Source organism: Coturnix japonica, chromosome 2 (assembly GCF_054131305.1).
Source record: "Coturnix japonica strain WE chromosome 2, WE-NBRP24, whole genome shotgun sequence".
Taxonomy (NCBI): domain Eukaryota; kingdom Metazoa; phylum Chordata; class Aves; order Galliformes; family Phasianidae; genus Coturnix; species Coturnix japonica.
Genome location: NC_140664.1, coordinates 101,870,769 through 101,898,559, shown reverse-complemented (window position 1 = coordinate 101,898,559; position 27,791 = coordinate 101,870,769). Strand labels below are relative to the sequence as shown.

Sequence of the window (27,791 nt, the reverse complement as noted above, 5' to 3'; positions counted from 1 at the left end):
GTCATAGAATTGTTTGAGCTGGAAGGAACCCTTAGAGGCAACTCTCCAGCAATAACATGGACACCTACAGCCACATCAGGTGCTCAGAGCCTGACCTTGAAAGGGGCACCCACCACCTCTCTGGGAAACCTGTGCCAGTGCCTTACCACCCTTACTGTAAAAATCTTCTTCCTTATAACTAATCTAAATCTTTTAGATTGAAATCATTTCCCCCTGTCCTGTCACAACATACCCTGCTAAAGAGTCTGTCTCCTTTCTTATGGCCCCCCTTCAGATACTGAAAGGCCACTCTCAGCCCTCCCCAAAGCCTTCTCTTCTCCAGGATGAACAGCCCCAGCTCTCTCAGCCTGTCCTTGTAGGAGAGGTGTTCCATCCCTGGGACCATTTTCATGGCCCTCCTGTGGACACACTCCAGCAGGTCCATGTCACTCCTGTACTGCCTGGAAGATGACCAACAAACACTTCCTTTATGCGTACAAACAGCACTCTGAACTTACAGCTACTTGTTGACAAATGCTTCCCTCTCCAGTATTGTATCTAACAGGAAATCCTAAGAACACAGAGACATTCGAAAGCAAAGCTTTACAGTGTTTTTAATGTGTTTCAGGTGGTTTAGCTCAACTCATTCATTACTCTTAATTTCTACAGCTTAATTACATACGCATTTTTACAAAAGCAACATCATGTCAACATGAATCAAACACAACATTTTAGGCTTTATTTTTATTGTGCAAAACATAAGCAGTAATTCTTATTAGTACAACGAGCTGAAAAAGCAAGGGATATTTCCAAGAACATTCATATTCACGTGCAATTTTTACCCCTACTTCCATCTTTTGATGTGGAATCCAGAATTCCCATCATTAAGTGCTATCCAAAAAACGCCAACAGTTTGTTTCGCCTTTTATTATTTGGAAGGCAAAATATATTTTTACGTTTATAACAACTGAAGCAACTGTTGAAGCGTATAAATGCAAAAATCAGACATGCAAAAGTGTGAAAAAAATACACACTGAGGGCATCCACCATATGGGTGTCATGGCCGACCATTCATAGCTTATAATCAAAAGTCGGATATCCTGATTTTCCATTTTGAAGCCCAAATTTTAGCAAATAATATAGAAATTTGTTTAAAAATGCTGGTATCATCTAAGTGAATCTAATATAATAATTTATTTGAATTAAAGTCCGTAGCTAGCTAAGTGCTAGCAGTCACAAAGGCAGTCACGAAGACCGTTTGATGTTACACAGCACCATACAGAGACCCAGCTCCTTCAGAAAGAAATATTATGTTCCACTAGGAACACAATCTGAGTATTCCCTGAAGATTTTAGGCATCTTTGCCTGTTTTATCATAAATGTGTGCAACAGTTCCTTAACGTGAGCAGAAATGTACAAAATCCTGCTGAAGCCCTAAGATGGTGCAATCGTTAATTTCAATCCACTAGGTAGAAAAGTATTGAGAATTCTTCAGTAGTCAATTTAACAACAGCAAACCAATAGTTTCAAGTAAATCTGTTGTCAAAAAACAAACCAGTATAGAGTTTGGCTTTAAAGTGACAAAGTCTTTCTTTTTTTTTTTGCTTAATACAATGTACAAAGCTTACCAAGAATTAACATCAAACTACAGTTCCAAAAAGATGCAGAGATATTATGATCTCTGATTTCAAAATAGTCCATTAAAATATATAATTACATAAAGAACCTCCAAAACATATCATTATAATTTGTTACAGCGGTATTGTTTGTTCCAGTAATAATCCTTCCTATAAGGAGGCTGCACATTAGTCTCAATGCACTAATCTGCTGTAGGTGCCAATTAGAGCTTCCCTCTGTGCCTGCTCCACTCCCCATCCTGAATTTACTGGTAGAAGTTTTGTCTACAGAAAAATGGAATGATGCTCACTTACCGGATGACCATTCCCCAGCCCTAGTAAAAATCTTCCTGCCAGCTTCTCCAAAGTTGTTAGGTTTAGGCAAGCAATGAATCCTGCGGTAATCACAAAGTGTTAAAAATAAAGCAACTAATGAGCCATTTTCTGTACTTTAAATCACTGAGATCTACATAGAAAATCTTTATGGAAGTGTAAGCACTGGTTACATCACTGACTCTTACAAACTGAGGCTTCTGTAAAAGCTATACGTGTGGAAAAGGATGCCTTAAGGTAAAGAGAAATGAAATACAAGAGAAGAGAGATTTCCTAGTATTGAGTTCTGATTCTTTACAAATTACCATACATTTTTTCAGTGAAAAGCACTGCCCATTATTTTGGCCCAGTCTCTTTCCCAAAATCAGCTTCATAAGCTGTTATCAGTCCAATTTAAAACAAACAAACAAACTCAAAGTCTTAAAATATTGTATATGGAGTTCTGGATTCCATAAACAAAATACAGAACAATTTCATATTCTTGCTATGAAACATCAACTAGAAAATATGAATGTTTATGAATAAACAAGCCCACAATTTATACATTATATCCACACTGATACTGATCTCTGTGTTAGTGGTGAATTCAACATCTTTAGATAGAGTTCAACAGGTGAACAATATTCAATTGCATTTTAAAGAAAATTCCAGTTTAAGAAGTCCTAAGTAAATTCATATACGGCAGGCCAACAGTCTACAGACAAATCTCAAATAAAACTGTACATTTGCTTCAAATCTACCTAGGCCCAAAAGGCACTTAGTGGTTTAAGTGTGCAAATTGCTTCTTAGAAGAAACAGTGTGCAAACAGAGCCTGTTTCATTAGCTCCGCATTCTTTAGTCATTTCCTGCAGTGTATTGCTATTAAATGGTGCCTACGGTGTAAGACTCTAAAGGACAGAAGATGGTCAGTCCACAGAATCACAGATGTCTTTCACTTTCTGGTTGAAGTCTTCAGGCTGATCAGCGTACACGTAATGACCTGCACCAAGGATAGCCTGGAGGACAAAGGTGAAGAAACAGTTAAAAGGGCAAGAATGCCATAAACGCATAAGTAAATACTGAGCTAGGTGAGGAATATTCCCCCTTGAAATGAATATCCTAAACCTGGCTTCTACACACTGATACACTATTACTTAGAAAGAGCAATTCAAAAACTGAATCTGATCTATTGCAGCCAGTGTGTGTTAACAGAGTTAGAACAACTGCTGCCAGGAGGTGGTACCATACAGCCAACAAAAGACTCCAAACAGAAGGAAAAACAAATGTTTGTTTCGCCCATCGAAGGAACTGTGCGAAACAGGAATAAAGGGTAAAAGCATCGCCTTTTCCATTGCACAACTTGTTGAAAAGAAGATCCAGGTAAACACAAGTCACTGCAAAACAAAGCAAGGAGAACATACCATACATATCAAATTTCTGAACAACTCTCATCTCTTTCATTCGCTGCTCAAACAGTTCTGCAGAGCAGCTTGTTAGTTCTGTGTTTGGAGAAGAGATAGCATCTAAACATCCGTATTCCTTTACTATTATCAAAATTATATGGGAAGCTATAAAGAACATACTGGGATAAAGGATTACCAATTCACAGGCTTATATTGCTGAGGATTCCCTAGCCTTGTGGAAGCAGACTTCAGTCCTCCCAGTGAAACAGTATTGCATAAAGCAGGGAAAAGTCAAATCCAAATGATGCAATATATGGGGAAAAATACCCCGTGTATTTCTGGTCTAGATTATTTCATTGCAAGTGTGTAAAAAAAATTAAGGGCTTAAGTAACCACACACATTGTGGTGACTGCATTTTTGCTAAAACTAGCATGAAGCAAGTCTTTGCCATACTGTAGGTCAAAGGTACTTGACTATTTTAAGTTTATAGTCAGTTTGAGATTAATTTGTATTTAAATCTACTTTCCTCTGTCATCCCCCCCATTAAAACGCTTCCTCTTAAGTCTCTAAATGGAAGCACATTGCTTTAAGTGTGGCCAATTTAGTGTTTTAAAAAACAAGAACAACAAATCAAAGTAAATAATAATCTAAATAACATGCAATAAAGCCCTATGCATTCTAGCAAGTCTCAGCCTCAGGAGAACCCCTTTGCCCCTACAGCGCTGTGAATGTCTTTCCGTGCCTCTGTAATTTCCACCACCCCAATTTACCTTTTACAATCTGCATTTTAACTTGGTATACAATGAAGTTTTTCTATATGGTATGATTCTTAATAGTGCGGTTTCTTATATTACAAGCTAATTCTTGGGTTAAGCAGTAAAGCAGCACTTTTGGATCTGGATGTTCCCATTTACAAAATGTATTTATGTTCTTTAACATGTGTAAGTTGTTCAACAACAATATCTTTTCTCCATGTTCCTGCTCTGATGTCAGCTATATCGAGATTACAAAATTTTATTTCAATGACTTGTCAAATTTAATATCACATTATATACTTTTGTCCAGTTAGAACTAGACATCAGCAAGAAAGCAGCTGGCACACTCAAACATTCTATCTCAGCACTGGAACATGCAAATATATTCAATTATCATGTCTGGCAGAAATGTGACAATACAGGAGAAATACTTGCAAAATGGTTTGTTTTCATAGGTACCATCAAAAACACAGTGTGCACATTTGTACTAAGTTAGAGGCATGTGCATCTGAAATGACAGTATCACGCCTCTAAAATAAGAATGTATTAGGTCCACAGACAACACCAAGTTTTTTTTTGTAATGACTTAAAGAAAGATGCTTCCAAGAACCTAAGCAACAGGTAACAACCACTTTCTTAGCAGAGAAATTGAAGTATTATACAAACTGGTTAAAACACTTTATGAGAGCATTCTTATTATGTCATATGTATCTGTAGAAACTCAGACTGCTAAGGTTTAAAAGAGACAGACAAACATAAGTACTTACCAGTGACCACAAAAACTACTTGTATTAGCATGCTAGAGCAAAAAAAAATTGTAAAGTAATAAAGCGATCTTGCTCAAAGATCTGATTCAGCTTCTAGAGCTTTCTTATTTTCTCTTACTCTGAAAATAAATACTTCTGTTTGTTTTAAGCTTGCTCTAAAACTTGTTTCCTCTTTTTCTGTTAAAGAAATCAGAAGTTATTACCCAAGTCCATGAATCAGAGCTATCATTTCAACACTTGGTATAAAGATCGCACAGATACGCTTTGAACAAATTCACACAACGAACTAAGCAACTGCTTAAAAAGTGAACTTACTATTGTCTTCACATATGACTTTGGTCTCAGGGACTGGATAGTGCTGCCAGAATTACCATCTATGCATGAACGTGCTCCATAAACCACGGTGATAGGAATGTCTTGATCCATTTGTGGAATCCGTTGCAGCATTGGCCTTTTTGCCCATCCATAAGGAATAGTCATGTTCTTGAAAGCTGTTTCACCACTTCAAGGCATTCAAAAAGGGTAAAAGTAATTAAATTTCCATTGTATCTGCCTTTTCTCCCTTCCCAATACCTGCCTAAGAATTCAAGTATCTGTGCCTTCTGATTATATGGCTGTAACAGTGTTTGAGGATGGAAATTCTGACTGTTAAGGAACGCAGGTTTGCAAAGTTTCAATTTGCAAATTTCAATATCAGTTTTTCAGTGATTATTTTTTGTTATTTGGTTTTTGGTTTTTTTTTCAGTATAGGGTAACAACACTTAAAAACAAAGAGGTGTCAATTTTTTCAAGTTCTTAAAGAAAAAGATTTATTAACAAACTATAACAACTTTTGGTTAAAAAATAGCGCTCCAATTCTCAGAACTAAAACATTATAGTAGTTTAAGAGAACTAGTTAACCTGGACAGGTTCTACATCTACCAGTTTCTGAAATGCACAAAAAGGGCAAAGGTAGATTTTTTTGTCTTTAATCAATACAGTAAATGTTACAATTAAAAAAAAAAAGAAAAAAAGAAAAAGCATGCACTCTGTTGCCATGACCATTGGAGGGAGCAGCAGGCCATCAGTAAGACTTCAAAACACACACTATGAAACTCACACTCACCTGGGTGACTGCACATTGCAGTGATAGATATATTCAGTCACGGTGTTATCATCAAACATTGATGCATATTTTCGTTTGAAATCTGGTCTTAAGCGCTGAACAAGGCTTAGGCCTGTCAAAACAGAAAATGCTATTATAGGAGGAGTTGGAAGAGAAAACTATCAGACTGCTGAACACATTTCCTTACAACCCTTCAAACGTGCCCCCTTGAAAATTGTGGCTAACTCTGATGACTGCACTTAATTTCACCACTTGTAAGTCTTAGGAAAACATGGTGGCAAACAGGAATTAAACATAATTATTCTGAAGGACTTTTTGTTGCCCCAGAAGAGGGACAACTCAATCCCTACTGAATACATATGGAGAATATTGCTGAATGGCCACTGTGGCAATAGGAGAAACATGCAAAGGGGATCAGCAAAAGGACTAAGCAGATAAAATTTTTAATAAAAATGCACTCTTGCCGGATACCAACGTTTTCCTTTCCCTTGCTCTGGCAGCTCTGGGTATACCAAAAGCATTCTGCCTTTCAGAACCAAAAGGCACTGTTGAAAAAAGCTAGGCTCTTTTTCTCTAGATATAAGTCTGTACTCCTTTTTTACATAACAGTCTGGTTTTTTTCTGAAGCTACTTCATCTGACTAACATTTAGGTGAAAGAACAGACGTCCATGCTGAAAAACATGTTTAGAATTTTTGACATGAGTACAAGACATCAGTGGAACCTGGAGTATTGATAGACTTGGAAGCTTCGATAGTTGGTCTTGATGATCTCTTAAGGGTCTTTTTCAACCTAAATGATTCTACAATTCTATGATTCTATAAAATAAGAGATTCAACCTAAGAAAGCTATTATCTCCAACCTCTCTTAACAGACATAGAAGAGAGGCAGGTCCTTTCAAAAGCCAGTTAAGCTACCATTCTGAATCACCTCCTTAAGACATACACCTCCTCTAACTGACCAGATAGATCTTTGGGACAAGAGCCTCACAAAGAGCCAGTCTGAGTCTGGGAATATTATTCACCTCAGCAGATGTTGGCTCACAGTTTACCAGTTGAATTTACCAACTGAAAATACTGCTGTTAATCCGTGCAATTACGATGATGTCACTTCTTCCCACCTGTTGCTGGCCATAGGCCTGGCACTATTTACATAGACCGTGTCACAGTAATCTATGCTTTTGTAATCTTGGGATTAGATTATTGCAACACAGCCTTATGTATGCTTTAAATCAATTTAGAAAATAAATACACTGCAAGAGAAAACAATTTGCTTATGAAACAGAGATTTACTTTCTGAAGCGATGAAGATTTTGCAAACATTGTGCCATTTGCTCCACTACTGATGTCTTCTCTACAACGAGTTCAACAGCCAGACTTCTGTCTTTTTCTGCAAATAAACTAACTGGAAATCCCTCAAAGAAAAAGATCTCTCTCAGTTCTGTTTCTCAGGATTAGGAATTTGCCCTCAAGTCTGATTAAATACACATGTGATACCATATTATAGTCCAGATAACCCCAGCCACGTGTAAGTGTCTAACTCATAACTTTGAGCAAGAACAACTAGCCTTCTGTTGAGGATCAGACAGCTTTGCCTGCCCAGCACTTCAAGCACACATGAATGCAGAAGGAAACTTGTATTTGGTTCAATACCTTTATTGGGTTGGGCTTGATGCCCATCTCACAGCAACATTTAAGCTACCCTTCCCTAAGAAATACAAATCACTTAATTACGCATTAAGTTAACAATAACAAACATTTTGATTAGCTGGAGTGAGAAATGGATGGAAAATTTTGAAAAGCAGGGCTCTCAGCTATAAGCAAGGGTATGCTGGGGATACCCAGATACAGAAGGTCTGTTTCCACAACACCATTTTAACTGGGTTTACTTGCTGTGGGAGACAACTTCAGCCTTGAATTCTTTCAACTGGATTGATTTATTCACACATTTGTTACTGGATAAACTGCATTAAATCTGTGCTTATCACTCAATGTTCTTCAGGTTTTTCTATTAACCAGATTAGAAAGCACTTTTTACTTCAAAAATAACACTTCTAAAATACAGAACGTTCACTGTCAGAAAAGCTAATTTTGTCATCCTTCTGAAAACAGCTGAATATATCAGCTTATTTAACTTTATATTCTATAGAAAGAGATTTAAGAAACAGTTGTAGTTTAAACAAAGCCTAGAAAGACCGCTTGTCTCTTTTCACACCGAATAGTAACAATGATGGCAAGATGATCTGATGGTTATATAAATCAGTTGTAAGGGGTCTGAAGAATATCTTTTTCCCAGCCTCCCTGGGTGATACTTTGGTAATGTGAAGAGAAATGAACAGATTACCATCTAACCTCTAGAGGGAAAACATATGGTGAATTTAAAATCTGATCATGCCTATTTTCCTACCCTCTGTAAGCCAAATCTGTAGTATTCTCATCATCTCTACCTAGTCCTAGTGTGAGGGTATATAGAGCTTATCTGTCTGATCAGAACTGTTTAAGTGATGTATAAATAGGAACGCCAGATTGCTACAGTAACACAGGACACTGCTGAGACCCACAAAATTTGCTAGAGTAATAGGAAAATGGCTGATGGAAACAATACAGTTTCAATTTCTTTAAACTCAGGCTTAAGAACTAATGAATTCATGAGAAATTGCAGTCTAATGTTAAGCAAATTTGGAAATACTATTTGTCAGTCAAACTGCATCCAGAAGGGAATCTAAAGGGACTGTGACTGGAGGCAAGCAGACAACCTTTCCACCCTATTGCCTCTTTGTAAAGCTTCCCCTGAAGATGTCCACATAATCTGCCTCATTATTGCTGCAGCCCACATAAGTGCTATAAATCATCACATGATGTTTCTAAACAGGAAGATCTCGTCCTCTTGTCCAAAAGAGCTTTTTTGTTTCCTCGAGCCCTCCCACCCTCTCCTCCAACTATATTTTCTGCAGGTGATGTGAGCTTACAACAAAGCACACCTTAATGAGGCATCTGCTCCTTGCTTATGCTTAAGGCAAACAGCAACAGTTTTAAAGAGTAGCTAAAACTCACCAAAGGGTCCTGCTATCCTCAGCCCAGCTAACGGATTAAATGGACTCAGTATAGCTCCTAGTGCTTTGATCCAGATTGGAATTGGTCTTTCGTGTTCAGCATTGTCAGGCCTCTCTGGAAAACCCCACGGCTCCACTAAGATAAGATGTTTGACCCTGTTGGCAGAAAAGGTTCAGAGTACATTAATTTTCCTTTGAATGAGAAAGCTGGAAACTTGCTATCTGTGGATTATGCAATCTGGTTTGGTCACCTGTCACAGCATCCTATTACCTTTCCAATCCTTCGATGGTTTTGCATCTGAATACTAATTAAAGAGAGAGGGATTGAAACCAATTTTGTATAGAAACACCAGAAACTTGGAAGCTCACATGCAAACAGTAACTCATTATTCAACAGATACCTACTATCACAGACATCTGAGAAAATGATGAGGTTTTTTTTCCTGTTTTTAGAAATGGTCAGATCTATACACTCGGCCCATATTATCTGAAAGAGCAGTTTAATTTGAGCAAGAAAAAGGGAATAGCACCTGTTTCACTTAAGTAAACATTTAGACATCTATCACTCCTTTCCACGCCCTTTAAGATCTCTGCTCTATGAAGAGAAGCAATTTATTTGGAAAAGGAGCTTATCAAAGCAAATTTGAACTGGGCCAGACACATCCAAAACAGTGGATGTTTTCTGAATGTACTGATTTTAATTCATAAAATAAACACCAGAGAGACAATTTATAAAACTATCACTCAAAGGAATCTCAGAGCAGAGGGTACAGTAGGAGCCTCCTGCATATGCAATAAATCAATCTCTTCATGCTGTGAGTCCTCCTCAAGCAAAAAAAAAATTACTTTGCCTTGATGGACTGGAATCTTCCACTTCTGTTTAATCTCATAATAACACCTTCTCTAACAGGACTGTCCTAGATACTGCTTATATCTGAAAAAGTGACTCTTAACGATAGTTTTGCATATTTAAGGTGATTTTGCATGCGAGCTCCATCATCTTTACTTTCTTCTTCGTGTCTTCCTTCTCTTTCAAAGCCATGAGATTAGGTATTTAATACAGCAGAGTTCTTAGCAGCTAAAACGATTTCAGAAGTGATTCTGAAAGCTATTTCTGGACTATAATCAGTTGGGAAACCAAAAATGTGTGCCTGAAACGAGGGGTTGAAAAGGATTAAGCTCACAAAGATGTTTCTGGGCTGTCAGCTCAGCCATGAGCGTATTTGCAAACAAGAATGCTAACGGAGGCCAGGGTAGAATTTAACTATATAAACCAAGCAGGAGAAAGAGATTAGAGGCTAAGGAGCATAAGCCATGAGGGGCTGTTCGGGGCAACCACACATTCTGTGCACAAACTGTGCTATTAAACATATCACAGCATATGCATACATAAAAACACAGTAAGCTTTCTGTCATGCTTTGTTTGTATTAATTTCCTTTCTTCTGTTGGCAATCAACCCTAAAACAGAAACTGGGATAAGGAGAAGCTGGCCATAAAAATCATTCCAAAGGTAGCAGTCCAGAAGCCAGAGTATGTGAAAATCATGACACCAACATCACTCAGGAATATTCCAAATGGGAATCTTTTTGGATTAATAACCCCAGATGTCCCATGCACAATATGGTACAACACAGTAAATTAATGGATCATCTAAGCTCGGGGAAACTGATCTACTTTCCTAACAATATGTAACCAGAATCCCTTAAGCCTCTAATGAATTGTTAGATAATCTGATTGAAAGCTGTGCTATATTTATCACTTGATTCAATACTGCCTTAAGATCCTCCCAGTGATAAATTTGACGGTGTTAGCTTAATTTCAGCAAAATATCAGCAATGTGAGAGCATAAAAGAAAACACCCCCAAATAAATTAACCCCAACTTAAGCACAGTGAAGCATGAAAACACTGAAGTGTCACTTTCAGTGTAAGTCACCAGAAGGCTGAAACAATATCCCACCCTACAGGGATGGGACAGGGCCATTTATAGACACTCCAAGAAGAAGGAATAAGAAACTTGGAAGCAATCCCTATAAGCAATTACCTTCAGTCAGCTAAAAGTTGCTTTACACCCAAGTGGATAAGAGGTTTACATTCTTATCCTAAGTGTTTTAAGAAAAAAAAAAAAAGCAGGCATGGATTTACTTCAAAATCTTCAAATGAGAGAGAAAGGTATACATATGGTATAAATTGATATTAATGTAAAAAATTCATTCTGTATAGTATAGAATCCGACATATGATGTGAAAAGCTGGACTTACGTTCACATCCTTTAGCAGAAGTCTACTATGCCTATCTAGATAAAAACAATGTCCTTGCTTGACACAGAATGACCTCACTTTATGGGATCCTCACTCGCCACTGCCAATATAGGCAGGCTACATTGAAAAAGAGGCAAATTACAAGCTCTGAGTAAAGAAATGGAGTAGCTATCTACCATGATGTGGTACAGAAAAAGCTGATGTGATGTAGTTAAAGCACTGCTGCAGCTGGCCTGTTCTTCAAAGAAGAAATATGGAGTGGCATAGAGACAATTAAAACAAACAGCCATAAAAATTATTTTCATATTGTCCTGTTGGCACCAGGCTGACTGCAAGTCTTTACACATAAACAACCCGGCAGAATTACATTCAGAAGTTCCACTGTTATCCACAATAATAGGACATTTGGCAGGAATAGGTCTATTTTTTGTTTTCATAAACCAAGGTTTGATCAGAGATGTCTCAAAGCATTCACACACAAATATGATCTCTGCAATTTAGCTGTATTACATGTCAAGGGGTTACTGAACAAAAGCAAAAGATGATGGAAGTAAACAAAAGAAACAAGCTTACTAATCTAATTTACTCATCTGAAAACAAAGCACATGCTTGATACTCTTTGCTTAAAATTCATTATGAAGCTTTACTTTTACATACCTTGATGGGTATTTTAACGAGTAAGCAGCAGCCAGGAATCCACCTAGGTTATGTCCAAGCAAAATCATTTTTTCTAACCCCATCTCCTTTCTCCACTCTTCTATGGATTCCACAAACTGATTTTCTGCTTCCCGAGCATCAGTATCAAAGTGTGGTCTACTGCTTCGTCCAAATCCCAAGAGGTCGAAAGCATGGACGGTCCTGTTTACACAGAGCTCTTCAAAATTGAGAGCCCACATTCCAACACCTCCTCCAAATCCATGAAGCAGAACAAGCGGAGTTTTACGTGAAAGGTCTGGAGAGAACGTCAGTGTCCATATTTTGTTTCCATTAGCTAGATACACATACCGCTTACTGTATGTGCTTGTAATACCTGGGAAAAGAGTGGGGAAAACAAATGGTACTGTTAGGCATGACTGGTAAACTTTAAAGAACATTCTAAGGAAACCACCGTTAGAAACAGAACCTCCCTTTCAAAGTGAAGCATACAGACAAGTATCATAAATAAAGGAACAAAGAACATTGTTTCTAAATCTGCTAATTTCAGCAGAAAGCAGAAGTTGTACTGAAAAACTTTTCTGATTAGTTTAACGGAAATGTATAGAAAATCTCATTATAGATATAAACCTGACTTACATTTTAGCATCTTGTCCTCAGCTTCTTTAAGGTGCAGTAGTGATGTGGGGCACCAAGCAGGAAGCCAGCTGAACAGCCATCCTAACCTGTAATAGCAATAGAGAATGTAAAGTCCTTGAACATGATGACCACGTTCTGCACTACATAATGGTTTGAAGAAGTTTCTTTCGCTGCTCTTCTTGAAAGAACCCATGTCTTCTGCATGTCCTACAGGACAGAAGGGAGCCATAGGAGTAAACATACTCCCTCTTGACTTTTATCAAGTGGTGCAACGATCGGGGGTGTTCTTCAAATAGCATGCTGTCCCTCTCCTGTCCGTAATTTATCAGTGTACTTGTCTATCTCCGTCAGAGCAGACTGCTTCTGAGAACCTGGAGACAGGAGTCCTCATGCTGACCCCAGAAATTTGGCAGGAAATAAAGCGCAATCATTGGGGTTTCCATACTCCTCTCCATTTCCCCTGGAACTCTGCCTGTACACACGCTTCATGGCACGAACCCACTATTTACAGAAAAGCAACCTGCCAGCTTAACCCCAACTAAGGTGCAGATGCTAAATCAATTTTAAAAGTTTAAAATAAACAGGCTTATTTTAGCAGAGCAAAACACTAGGGCCTTCATTACAAACATAGAAACAAAGTCATGCCAGAAAATTAAACAGCACATTCCAGCACCCTTCACACAAGTGAAGGTTCCAGCTGTCACCTTCTATCTCTGTGGTTCTCTCTTGACAATGAGAGCAGGGGAATGACTCAGCGCATAGGGGCTAATTTTTCCCTTTTTATAACATGGAATCCTCCTTCCCCTCGCCTGACTTCATTGTGGCTCAGATTGCCTTTCAGTGCAAAGGTTGCTATGTAGGCACCTTGAACTACTCCTCGTGGAGAAGAGGATGAGGACACCAAACTCACTCAATTTTCTTTCTTTAGTGCTTTTTTCCCTACACTGAATTGCTTTCCAGTTAGTTACAGTACTTTCAGGATTGTGTGATACAAGTAATAGTTGCACTAAAATCAATGATAATGACTGTAAGATTACTGGGGTCCAATTCTTCAGCCGTTTCACAGTGCACTGACACCAAATTAGTGATTTGGCCTTGAAAGTTCCCCATGCAAAGAACATTCTCCCACATGTCAGAGGGGGATTACTCAAGGTAATGCTACAACATGGTTTTCTGGCATGGCAGAATGCACAACACAACTGTCAAGAGCACTGTACTTAAGGGAAGTCAGAAAGGAAAAATATCTGTACTCGATCAAAAAAGGATTCATCACCTAAATGCCACTATCACTCAATACTCTTGACTTAATACTCCTGACTTTTCTGAGAAACACACTGATATCTGGCTGGTCTGTAAATAGCCTTCCCAAACCACGAGAGTGTGGGAATCACGTTGATGGCACACGGGTGGAGCACTGGCAAGGTGAAGGCTGTGTGTTTGCCCAAATGCCTCCTGAGTTCCACAAAGGAATGGAGAGCCAAGATTTGGATACTTTGCAGCTAGTTATGTGCTGAACTGCATATCCACATTCAGAATTCTCAAGTCAGAAGCATGAAATCTAGCAGCTATTTTCATCAAGCCATAACTACACAAAGTATTTCTTCTCAAAGAACCATTGATTTAGCAAAGAAACCTCTTTAATGATATTATTTCTTTTAAGGAAATGCTTAATTTTTGGATGTCAGCATGAAGACAGTGCAGAGATATGATCACAGTGAAATAAAAACAAAAACTACAGTCCACAATCCCAGAACTCCAGCACGAAGGCATCTGAATATCCAAAAAGATTTAGAAAACTGTATCAGAATGAAAAAGTTTTGGCATAGTTGTCCACTCTTTCATTTTGTTAATTCGCAGTACTGGTTATAAACACTGACATTTTTACCCAGAAGAGATATTACATACATGGAAATCTTGGCAAATCAAGCTGGCAAGCTGAAATTTTTGCAGATGACATCAGGTTGGCAGGAAGTGTCAACATGCCGGAGGGTTGGAAGGCCCTGCAGAGGGATGTGGACAGGCTGGAACAATGCACTGAGGCCAATGGGATGAAGTTCAACAAAATCAAGTGCTGGGTCCTGCCCTTTGGTCACAACAACCCCAGCCATCGCTACAGGCTTGGGGCAGAGTGGCTGGAAGACTGAGTAAAGGAAATGGATTTGTCGGTGCTGGTTGACAGACAGCTGCATGTGAGCCAGCAGTGTGCCCAGGTGGCCAAGAAGGCCAACAGCATCCTGGCTTGTATCAGAAATAACACAGCCAGCAGGAGCAGGGAGGTGATCATCCCTCTGTGCTCAGCACTGGTGAGGCTGCACCCTTGAGTGCTGTGCTCAGTTTTGGGCCCCTAACTGTGAGAAAGACATTGAGGTCCTAGAGTGTGTCCAGAGAAGGGCAACAAAGCTGTGAGGGTTTTTCCCCTTCAAGAAACAAGTGACCTCATCACTGGATGTTTCCACATGCAGAAAGAAATTAACTATTTAATCATTTCTCTGCTATTCTCTGGCCTTCCAGAAGGACCTTTTATTTTGCACATCTGTGCTAAGTATGTCTCCTAAAAGCACACAAAGAATGCCAACTTAGGTCAGTCTCACATGACCTATCATTTTTATTACTATGATATTAAGTTAAAATAGCTATGTAGTATAAAAAAAGAAGCAGTGGTTCTTTCAAGACAGATTGCTCACTAGCAATGCAGATAAGATACAAAAGAAAATAAAGGATTCCAGCTGTAGTTTCACATTTAAAGCAAGCTAACCACTACCAGAAAAAGCAGACTCCACTTTGACCTCCTCACCTACCACTTTTCAGACACTCTCCGTTCTGTCTTTCTTCATAAAGAAGGAAAATGCATTTTGAGGCATTAGGAAATCCACCGGGCTTGGTTGCTTTCTGTATCAAGAAGTGTGAAATAAATCTGGCACCTGCCAACCCGCATTTCTATCATTTTATAGCAATTGTATGTATGCAGCAGGAGTTACACATCAAATTAACCAACCGCCCCGTGACGGTCAGCTGTTGGCTTATTTGTATGAATAGACAATGCCCACCACACCATTATTTGCTATGCAATGGAGAACTGACAATGGGAAAACACACCATCTGTTTTAATTAGAGAGAAACCCTGCTTAACGAAGTGAAATGATCCTACTTTGCTGCAAGGCCCAGATGGTTGTGAACCGCTTGGAACTGGAGACTGCCATGGAAGTTACATAAGAAGAAAGAAATGCTTCTAACTTGAATTTTCAGTGTTAGGTAACTCACATATAGCAATCCTGCTTTGCCTCACAGGGTGTGATGCTCATTATCTCAGTTATAAATTGACTGATTTAAATGTATTTTGCCAGATAGCTTTTTAGGCAGCCCCATTCACTCTGCTCTGGCCATCCGGCAATCAGTGAAGGCCTCACTGAGGTGCACACAAATGTTATGAGGCATTTTCCCAGACATGTGAGACTGAGCAGGACCCAGCAGGGCAGACAGTCCAAGGGAATCCCTTCCCAAACAGACAAGGCCTAGCAGGCTCACTAATACACCAGGCTCATGGGGGAAGGCAGACCAAAGTTCTTTATCTACAAACAGCATACATGGCAAGCTTTGCTGGTACAAATGGGCACAGTCTCCTAAAAATCCTTACAAGCAATGACTGGGAATGCTACTACTTTTTCCTGGTTCAAACTCAATATACTGTATTTGTCAAGTGTCATTCCCTTGAGATATTAAAAACCCACCTGGACACTTTCCTGTGCAACCTACTATAGGGAACCTGCTTTGGCAGCGGGTTGGACTGGATGATCTAAACAGGTCCCTTCCAACCCCTACGATTCTGTGGTATGACAGTATTCACCTGCAGCCTTTTGAAGACAGATGGAAAAATCTATTCATCCAAACAAGGTAATTCTAACTTGAGAAAACTGTGAAAATCTTATCTCCGTCATTGAAGAAATACAGTGTAGACAAGTTTTTGAGTCACTTGTGACCTACAGTCTCCTTGACTGAGTGAGTCTCATGTCTAAGGGTGGTCATGCTGCTACGACTACATTTCAGAGTATGGTAGAACACGTCATAGCAAAGGAGGCAACTTTTCATTTATAAAACGTACTCCATGCATACAATAATAAGAAATGATAGAGATATTAAAAGTAAGTAATGATTACTGCCTGCAGAAATCTAAGGGGTAAGGAATAATTTACTATTGTGTAAAGGATTATACTTCTTTCTCTTTGCTGCTTGACTGTTAATTCCAATCAAGTATTTGCTGTCAGAGCACAGCTTAAACTGCCCGGGGGGAACTTTCATAAGAACTGAACATCAAGTGGAGGCAGAGGCACAGTAAGTGCGATCCACCCATCCACCTCCATGAATCAGGTCAAATCAGATGAAGAATGTGGCAAATAGGTAACTCAAACACCATCATTTTGTCAGCTAGATTAAGCCTACTGAGCTTGACCCACTGAGAGATCTCTCAATAGCACTGAATATAAAATCTGATTTTTGCTACCCATTTTGAAGTTAGTAAGGTAATGAGAACTCCCAGTATCAATCAGAAAACGGGCACTGAAATATATATCAGCGACAGAAGCGTAGAGAACAGTTTTGCATCATTTAATATCATTTGGACTTGAAAATTCCACCAGGAAAAATGGCAGAGCCAGAGCAACAGAGCTGCACATCTGTTTTTGTCTTACTCACAACAAATGAACATATTTAGTATTTTTAATTGATTTTCTGCAGACAATATTGTGAACTACCAAGGTTTTAGCTATGGAACAAGCTCAAAAACTTAAAAAGGCTGAAACACTGAGTGAACTCCCTGGTAAATCATTTCAAGCTTTACCCTTAAAGCTTATTAGAATCAAGCTGATCTTTCAAAACCCCTAACCCTCTCCCCTCCTAACTCTCAGAAGTAATTCCAGCTATTTATAAGGAAGAAAACAACTTCAAATGCATGCAGACAACTTGCCATACTGTTTCTCCCTAACATCAGGAGGAATGGCATCCTGATTCTCATGCCATCCTGCCAGCACGATCGATATGAACACCAGCTGACTTGAGCTAGTTGCAAATTAAAAGAACTAACAGAAAAACAGGAGTAAACTAGTGGTAAAATCACTCAGACTGCCTACTTGTTTCTGCACACAGTACTGTGCTAGCAAAGGAATTTAGAACTGCAATTTTTTTCCCCACATCTAAATATTATAAGGACTGCCACTCCTCTATGTTCTCAAGTAACTTCCTCACATTGAAATACGTAAATTATTGTACTTCAACAGAACTAGCCATATATTTAAGTGCTGTCCTGAACTGAGGTTATAGTGATTGTGTTTTACTAGAGTGAATCCTACATACTTATCATTAATCCACAAGCAACAGTCAGACCGTTGATAATTAAAAGAAAGGAGCAACACTATTGTTCTGGTTCCGATATCATTTTAAACTGCATAGAAAAGCAACTCACCCAGCCCTGTGAAATGCTACACACTAGAGGGACCTGGACAGAATTGAGATGTGGGCCCAAACCAATTTCATGAAGTTCAGTAAGGCCAAGTGTGAGGTCCTGCACCTGGGTCAGGGTAATAGCAAGCACAAATACAGGTTGGGTGAAGAATGGCTTGAGAATGCCCTCAGGAGAAGGTTCTGGGGGTGTCAGTTCACGATAAGACTCAACATGAGGTGGCAACGTGTACTTGCAACCCAGAAGGCCAACTGTATCATGGGTTGCATCAAGAGAAGTGTGACAAGCAGGTCAAGGTAAGTGATTCTGCCCCTGTGTTCTGTTCTCATGTGACCCCACCTGGAGTACTGCATCCAGTTCTGGGGTCCCCAGCACGAGAAGGACATGGAGCTGTTGGAGTTGGACCAGAGGAGAGCCATGAAGATGATCAGAGGGCTGGAGCACCTCCCCTATGAGGACAGGCTGAGAGACCTGGGGCTGCTCAGCCTGGAGAAGAGAAGGCTGTGGGGGAATATTATAGTGGCATTATATAGGGTAGAGTGTCAATTTAAAACAGTCTCTCACTACAATGCTCTAAGAATACACTATAGCGCAAAATACCAAGAGAGACTTGTTTTATTATTATTATTGTTATTACTTTTCTTTAAGGAGCAGCGGGAATAAGTCTGTTCGCTAAAAGTTTTTCTGCATTTTCCTCAGCATCAGCAGTTGTCATTACAAATTCTAAGAGGTGAGTAGGATGGAGCTTCTTCCATCATCAGCACCAAGATTTCAGAGCACATTCTGGTTTTGGATACTGAATTAAAGCTATCAGGTAAAACCTGAAACAATTCGAAGCAAAGGAAACAGTCAAAGATGACACAATCAAATAGGAACTTCTGTCAAACTATCAGAGAGAAGTAGCAGGTTGACATCTGGCTAATTTATGTCTAACTGTTAAATTATAATACGCTTCACTTCCTCATTTCGTTAATTTAATACCTTGCAACACCAGAATACTGAGTGCTATTTACATGACAATGTAAATGGTGGCAAAAATTAATGCTTCTTTATTAATCGCTTACTGGCAATGAATCAAATGTGGTAACTTTTTTTTTTTGGTAACACAACACTACATGACTAATACTGAATATGAAGTGTAAAATGCATCAGGCATTACCACTAAAATTAGGATGTCTCTTAATCATTGTGGATTTATATCTGCGAGCAGGTTCCGGTTAGTTCTCTTACATAGTTTCAGATGAGCCAGCAGCCTCCTTTAGCATTTCAACAACTGTGATCATCTAAAATCCAGGAATATTACACAAGCAACCCTAGTAATAGTTAAGGCAGAGCTTAAATCTTGCTACAAGGAAGACAGCTGGGATAGAGAAAAGCTAACGGTAGAGAAGAAGCAAAATAGATATATATTACTGAAGACCAAAATAAACGTTCCTTCTGTTCAAAGGATGTATACGAATGTAACAGTGACATTTTACTTCGTATAAAGTAAAAACTATAAGGAAAAGTACATTTAATTGAGGATAAGAGAAAGTGTTAAGTATTATCCATAAAAAAGGACTCCAATTTTCCAATTAAAACTGGAAAAAATTAGGAACTGGGAAATTATGGTTATCATGTGAAAGCAACACACTGTGCATGAAACTGAGAACGAGATGTAGTAAATAAATATGCATTAGACTTTAATTGCAGTTAACTTTATCTAGGAAAAGTTTATCCCCAGTGCAAGTCTGTTAGGACAAGAGCCAGTTTCTAAAATGGGAAAGCTAAAAACACACGAAGAAGCCCAGGTGTCACCCCATCTCTGAGAAGCACCTACTGCTGCGTTTTTATTCCTGCTGGGGTTGGAATGAAGTGAACTGGGAGACCTGAGACCAGAATCTTAGCCCACTGCAGGTGCCTGCAAGTCACTTACCAGCATTCCCCCCATTCCATCCAACAATGTTGATGCTTGAAAAGAAACTACGCTTCAGAAGAAGCCATTTTAAGTCAAACAATTACAAAACAATTATGTGCAAGAAGTGAAGCAATTTACCAGACCTATGCACTAATAGGATGGGGAAAAAAACGCCTTGGTCAGGCAAGGTGGAGGATGGCAAACTAAGGTCAGAGAGGCCACAGACACACAGTACCATACAACCTCAGTCAGTCTGGACTTAACTGGGCAGGGATATCTTGGGTACAACACTGGAGACGTGGCTTCATAAGCACAGCGTGATCAAAGAATACCACAGTCCTCAGAGAAAGACTGTGAAGGCAAGACTCTGAAGGAAGAATTAGGATGCAGCATGGGAACAAAGCATCAAATCCTTTAACAAATGCCTGCTTACCATTTTCATGGTGTGATAGAAATAGGATTGAAGTGCTGCAAGTGAGTTAAAAGGAAAGCATTTTTTTCCCCTTCAGATGACATGAGCCTGCACATGAATTCTGTTTAGATGAACATCAAGCCAAAGACATTCCATGCAATTACATGTTGTGAAATTCTTGGATACTTCAGGATTATTAAAATAGAATGTTTTGAGAAGCTCTGCAGAATATTTCTAGGAAATGTAACATATCCCAGCTCTGTTTCAACAAACAGCCCATGGTAGGCTATTGCAGAATATTGCCACATTAGGTCAGAGGGAAAAACAATGCATTCCTCTTGTACTGACTGCAACTTGAACTCCATGTCCAGAACAGCCAATATCAAAATTAGTGTAAAAATACAGAAGCAAATGTTATTACTGTCTCTATTTATACCAGCAGCGCTACGCAGGACTACCAGTTACCAGAATTAACCTGAGAATGTAGATAAGGTAAAACAATAAAGCATTTTCTGGCTATTTTAGTGATGCTGAAGTTGGCCTTGCTGCTTAAACTTAGCACTTGAGCAACCTGAGCGTTCAGGCTGTACCTCAGGCACACGTAACCTTGCTGGTTGCAGGAAAGCTGTTACACCTGGTGACCGAGATTGTGTGTGCAACACAGCTCTGTGCTGCCAGCAAGGACCTACACCCCTCAGCCTCCTCCACAGTACATTCACATCTGATAGGACATGGCAACGACACAGCTGTCAGCTGCTTTCACAAGCGCTCTAAGGCACACTGCATGAAGAATTTGGGGATAGATGTATAATTGAAATAAAGAAAATGATTTATTTTTTTCTCTTGGTGTCCTTCAGATATTACATAACTTTCTGCTACTTCCATTCTATTCGTCTACCTAACTGATGTACTCTCGCTGCCCTTCAGATATTGCATAACCTCAACATTTAAATACTATTTAAACCTTACTGGTCAGCCTTCTAATACCTCTCATGTCAGATGTCTGCATTTCAGACTGTCCCTGAGTTGGAAACAGCAGTAACAAGATCTGTACATAACAAGCACCTCATAAATCTGTACCGCTGCCCAACCACACTCTACCCGGCTTATCTTTTGTTTACATGCACAATTTATATAACAGCTTAAGCAGGACATGGGTAAGATTATTTTTCCATAAAGAACCGCATAAGAAACATATATGCAAGCACATGAAACATATATGAAGCACATGATTACTTCCCTCCAAACACACCATACACAAACCACACTCATACTGCATTGCCCACCTCCACTTGAGCGTAAATACACATTGACGATGCACTGTTTCACTGCACACCATTAAAACAGCTCTTACATTGTGCTCCTTTACCACAGCCAGTTCCAGGGCATAAGTTACCTATGTCAAATTTCATGAGCTGGTATTCAACATCTCAGGCTACCTGTTTCGATAGCTCTTAGTGCACAATCCCTCCCTTCCTCCTGAAACTGAAAGAATCTTTTGTAGACGTGCCACACTTCAAGCACTTCAGATGTCAAAGGAATAAATATGCAATCAACTTCAGAAAGAGCTAGGAAGATAAATGTAAAAAGCCACTGCATCAAATGTCCTTTTATGGATAGCTATGATATAATTAATGAGCCTTTATGTTCAGTATAACTTATACTAAATTTAATCAAGAAAGAAACTTCTGCTACGGTCTGCTAGCACTGACCGACCTCATTTCTTTTGTGCTTCATCACTGCAATACCTTTCACCTTCTCACTTCAACATATGACTGGACTTTCTCAATGGCCACAGATCCTTCTGCATTTTTTATTACAGAAAACATTTCTGGGGCTTTATTTTCCTTTCTTTTCTGCATTCTCATACGACCCTGAGTTTTCAACTACAACACATTCAGAGCACTTTCCTACTCCACCACTCCTCACCATATTTTCTTAGTGTCACTCAAGGTTTTACCCTTAAAACCTTCCTCTTTTACCCTCTTAACCTTATTCCAGAGTGACCTCATTTCATTACACAGATTCACTGACTCACAAATCTCTCTTCTCCAGTGACCTCTCCCTTGCTGTTCAACTTCTCATTTGGATCCTTCAGTGCCAGCATAAACTCATATACTCACCTTTCCTCCCATACCCTCTTCTCTCTGGTGGCCTATACAAATCATGGAGCAAAACCTACTCTGAAAGACCAGAGTTGCAAGAAAATAGTCAAAAATTATAAAATAAGAGAATTCATATTTTCTCAACAAACAGTTTTAATAAAAGACAAATATGAGAGGGGGGAGGAAAAAAGCTGCTTTAATAATTCATTTACCAAGAAAGTTCCAATTCTTTTATTAACATTCAGAAAATTTGCAGATCACAGAGATTCTCCTGATGCATTCATGGTTCTTCTCAAAGGGGAACTTTCTACTGAGGCCTCTAGGGTTAGGCCCAATCCACCCAAATAAAATAAACTCTGGTGTGGCACCAGTTTTCTATCAGGCTCTGAAAAGCTTAAGAATATAACCAAAACTCTGCAGTCATGGCAAAAGTTTGTGGCAGACAAAGATCCACAGTAATCAATACCACAGTCAAGCCAGCAGCAGCTCCACAGCTGCTCACACATCTGGATTTGAGGCCCCACTTTAATTTCCACCAGACTACAGCTCCACTCACTGACAGGTTACAGTAAACTCACTTTGGTAGCTCCTTGAAAACAGCTGTCATTTGACACTTGGCAACACTGTGCTTTTTCCACACAGTAGGCTTTCTAATGCTGAGCCTTCAACCTGCTTGACCCCCAGCCAGTAATATCCTAAACATAAATTAAAAGCTACCGTATAATTACTGTTTTTCTCCCAGCACTTCCCATTTTCTTTCTCAGCTGTAAGGAATGCAGCCAGCTGACTGACAGACCTAGTAAGATTTTTTATAAGGGATTTCTGTCATCACAGATGACTCAGATAATCACCGGAGAAGAATGAGATCTTCTATGACAGGAAGCTCCAGACAAGTCACTAGGAGTGTACATTCTTTGGTAACAGTACATCAACAATACACTGTTGGCTGCACCAAGCGCATGTAACGTACCTCAGCTCTGGCTGGGGTGGCGGTCAGGCCTAGTAATGACATTGGGAACCCCAATGAGCGCTGGACTTTGTTGTTGGTGGGAGGCCAGTGTTTCCCAATTGGAAAGGAGCCCCTGAAAGAATTCAGTGATGCTTAAAAAGAGAGGGAAAGACCTTCTGCAGCTTTTAGGACTGCACTGGTGTCATCTTTTCTCATAAGAACAAGTTTCAGGAAGAGTGGAGCAAAAACACCTTACCACGTAGAGTCTAATCTGTTCTACCTAAACCTTGTTAAACTGTGAAAGAAAGCTAGGGCCCAACTTCATGCAGAGATCTTGGCCAACATTGTGGTTCTCCAGCAGCTGTGTGCCAGCAGACCTATCACTTCACTGCCTGCTATGCCAAGAGCACTTGAAAGGGGGTAGGTGTGTGGACAAGCACCTCTACCTGAAAATCCACTCCATAATGCTAAGTACATCCCAGAGAACTGTGGAGGACCAACATGGAAAAAAAAAAAAAAAGCAAATGAAAAAAATAAAACAAAATTAATAAATAAGAAATTATTCTTTAACTGTCTGTCTTAAACATGAGTCAAGGAATCTTCAGTAAGCAAGAAAAGCCAAAAAGTAGTCAGTACTGCATAAAAAGAGTGGAGTAAATAATCTGCTTCTATATACTAGACTGGAAAAGCAGAACATTCTTGTTCCATTCCATAGAGTGCTCTGGAAAGGAGCTTTTTCCTCATGCAGGGACAGGGCGCACACATTGCCATGATCATTGTTTAAGACAGATCTTCCTGACAACAGCAGACATTCCCTTCCCAAATTCATACAAGGATAAAATAACAGAAACAAAAACCCAAGCAATCCTACAGACACCTGAAGACCTCACACATGCGCTTTCAGATGAGCATGCAAATATAATGCAAAAGACACTAAGCATTGAAGCTATGATAGACATGACCCTAACACTGAAAAAACAAAAGCAAAAAGGAGGAAGCACATGTTCTTTAACCTCTTCCTGCACACACTCATCACAGCACACTTACACTTTCATTGCCTCTGTAAAGATGGAGGCTGTAGGTCCCAGACCTGCTGTTAGTTAGGACAGGCCTTTAGAAAGAGCCACCTTTCATCAAGGAAAGAAAGAAGAAATGGGCTTTCAGCAGTCCACCTGCATTTCAAAGCTAGATGATATAACCAGCATATTCTTTAATATACCAGTAGGATACTTCTGTGAGCTATTCTACTCAGAGTCAAGCTTAGGTTCTATGAAACACAATAAATCATTCTCTTTTATTTCATCAAGCAGCTCACTTCAAAAGTACTAATGAAAAACGAACTGTGATTACTGGTGTCGTGCCAGTGTACATCCTCATATATTTCCCCAAGCTATTACTTTGTGAAACTACATGCCACACACAAGCAAACTGACGTTTCACTAACTTATTTGTTTTAAATAAGGTTATTACACTCTTCTCATAAGGAGAAAAAGGTATTCCGAGCAGGGTTTTATTTCCAGATATGTATATGTATTTCATAGCTGCCAATACCAGTCATATTATAAGTTATAAACAGTTCTGCTGAATTCAGTGCAAGTGGGCTCAATAGTAGCAAAAGAATTACTGCAGCTGTGCCTCACAGGTAGGAATCTTCTTCTGCAACTTACACCGAGAAGGCTCAAGGATGTGAACAAGTTCAAGCATCATGAGAAGGTGACGTGTTAAACAGGCCAGCACTTCTACAGTGGAGGGAAAAACATTTATTTTGTTAAACTTCTCATTCTACCTCAGGACAAAGTCAAGATCTATAAAGTAACTGAGCCGCTGCTATTCTGTCTTCACCACACTTACACAGTTACTAGATTTCAATCAACACAGCACACTGCATAACGAGGTGAGTCACAATGTTTTCTCCAAGCAGATAAACTTTTATGTGTTATTTAAGGTTTTAATGACATGCAGTAAGCCTTCCTCTCACTGCTACAAAGCTTTAAATTTTGAATATTTAACATATTTCAGTCATTTACAAATTTCCTCCAGACACTGAGTTTTGTTCAACTTGATAAGTAGGAGAAATGCAACTTTTGGCTATAACTAGGAACAGACCAGTAAGAGTCCTAACAACCCAGAGTGCTAATGTTCCATCCCAGCTAATGCATTTTCTGAATTCATGGAAAATAAACATTGCATTTTGTTCTTAGAAGTCCTAGAAGGCTCAGAAATCTTCACTGAATTGGGAGCTTACTCTGAAAGACTCCGCATATAAATGGCCCTGATTGCTCAGCAGGGGACAGTGCCAGCTTCCTGAAAACCAAGTCCTTCTAAAAGCTATCCAGCTGAGTAAAGCAAGACAAGAAACCTGTCAAAATCCTCTCTGAAGCCCATGATATACCCTACCTCCAGATGATGCCATGTTACACTCCCGTAACCCTGGCAGGTTACTGCAGTTCGGGGTGCTTGGCACTCCCTTAGCAGCACTCAGTACTTTGTATCTATCCGGCAGCTAATACAGTTCAGGCTAACACGCTGAATGAACCTAGAAACACAACAAGTTGGGGCAGAGCTGTTTTAAGGCTCTTACTCAGAAAACCTGTAAATCATCAACAAGAGGCTTTACAAGTGAGGTGTATTTTATGAATGTGAATGGCTAAGAAAGAATGCAGAACCAAGAAGGGAACTGAGGTCTCAGATGTGTGACGATGCAAAAGGCATATACACAAAAAAAATCTGTTAGTAAAGAAAAAGCTATTTTAAGTTTAAGGAAAGGAAGAAATAGCAGAGTAGAGAGATTAGGTCAAACTGCACAGTGCTGAAAAGAGAAAGCTTTGAAGTTTATACATGAAACGAGAGCAGTGTGCATATGGTTGCAAAGGCACAACAGGGAGTTTGGAAAATACACATAACCCAATTCTGCTCAGACCACGCTGGCAAATCATCCAGGATGATCAAATCCAGAGGCTGGAAAAAAGACTAAACAGAGGAGCAAGGCAGAGAATGCAGATAGTCTGGAAAGGTGATGGAACAGACGTGTAACATGACAACATGCAACCACAGCATCCTGGATATGAAGTCATGAACGCAAAGCACAATTGTCATGCAAGATGTTAAGGACTTTTAAGCAGAATTCCTTTAAAAAAAAAGGGGGGGGGGAAGGAGGGGAAGAAGAAAAAGCAGTAAATTAGTTTGGTTTTTTTGATGGGGGGTCAGGCATTTCACACAGTTGCCAATGAGATACAAGATCTGATATTTAAAAGATGAAGAATTATGAAAAATGCATATAAAAAGTCGATACAGAGCACACTTACACATCTGATAAAAGGGATACAGTGCATGTGTGACTACAGCACAGTTAGATATATTCTGCTCCAGTAACTTTGGGGCTAAAACCATAAAAGAATAAGAGATCAGCAGACAAAAGGCCAAGAGTTTGGCTTACACAAACTGGAGAAGAGAAGGCTATGGGGAGACCTCTATTCAGCCTTCCAGTACTTGAAGGGAGCTTATGAGCAGGAACACAACTGACTTTTTACATGGACTGGTAGTGTTAGGGCAAGGAGGAATGCCTTTAAACCAAAAGAGCAGAAACTTAAGTTAGATGTTAGGAAAAAAAAACCTTACTCAGGGGCACTGGCCAGGCTGTCCAGAGAACCTGCAGTGCCCCATCCCTGGAAGCATTCGAAGCCAGGCAGGATGGGGCTGCCTGACCTGATGGGGGACAACCAGCTCAAAGAAGGGACTAGATGGTCTTCAAGGTCTCTTCCAACCTAAGCCATTCTATGATTCTACATGAATAAAGCAGATGTGCAGATAGGATATTCTATAGTAGGAAATAAGAGGGAAAAAAATATATTTGGGGCAATAGATGGGTACAAAAACAGCTCTGTCTTGGAAGCTGAAGAGTACATAGAGATATAATTCAAACACACGGTACGAGAAGGCATACAGCAGTAAATAATACACAGACAGAAGCACAGCAGGGCACTGAGGTGATTATTATGGAACCATTTGTACACACAGGCAAAACGCACCGTGTGGGCCTGCGGAACATAAGATGCTGTGTGTGACTGCAGTAATGCGCTGAGGTGTGAGTCAGAAATTACACACAGCATTAGAGGTATGTCAACCGCAGGGCAGGCAGAGCTGCTGTGCCGGAACAGAAACGAAAGGAGTTCAGTGCGCAGAGCTGAGCTAGCAGTGCAGCTCCGGAACAGGGGAAAGGCAGACGACCCGCACACGGCTCTGCAGCTCCCAGCTGTGCCCACGGCGGCAGGCAGCCCGGACAGCAGCCGGGCGGACGGGCTGCGGGAAGCTGGCAGACATGTCCGCCGGGAGAGGGGGAGGGCGGACGGCAGCGATATACAGAGAGCTACGGGCGCCTATAGACCCCACACACACCCCGCTCACCTTTCGCTGGACGCCTCCTCCTCGGCCAT

The 27,791-nt window shown here is 39.8% G+C and overlaps 1 protein-coding gene across 2 annotated transcripts; it reads right to left on the bottom strand.

The window, feature by feature from the left end:
• Window positions 1-576: 576 nt before the first annotated feature.
• Window positions 577-27,791, bottom strand: ABHD5 (abhydrolase domain containing 5, lysophosphatidic acid acyltransferase). 2 transcript variants are annotated; one of them, XM_015853991.3, is made up of 7 exons: window positions 18,335-18,491; window positions 12,544-12,629; window positions 11,908-12,280; window positions 8,992-9,146; window positions 5,940-6,051; window positions 5,150-5,336; window positions 577-2,924 (listed from the first exon to the last, which is right to left on the bottom strand). In XM_015853991.3, exons 1-7 carry the CDS (start codon window positions 18,412-18,414, stop codon window positions 2,835-2,837), a joined length of 1,083 nt encoding a protein of 360 aa, XP_015709477.2. In that variant the 5' UTR covers window positions 18,415-18,491; the 3' UTR covers window positions 577-2,834.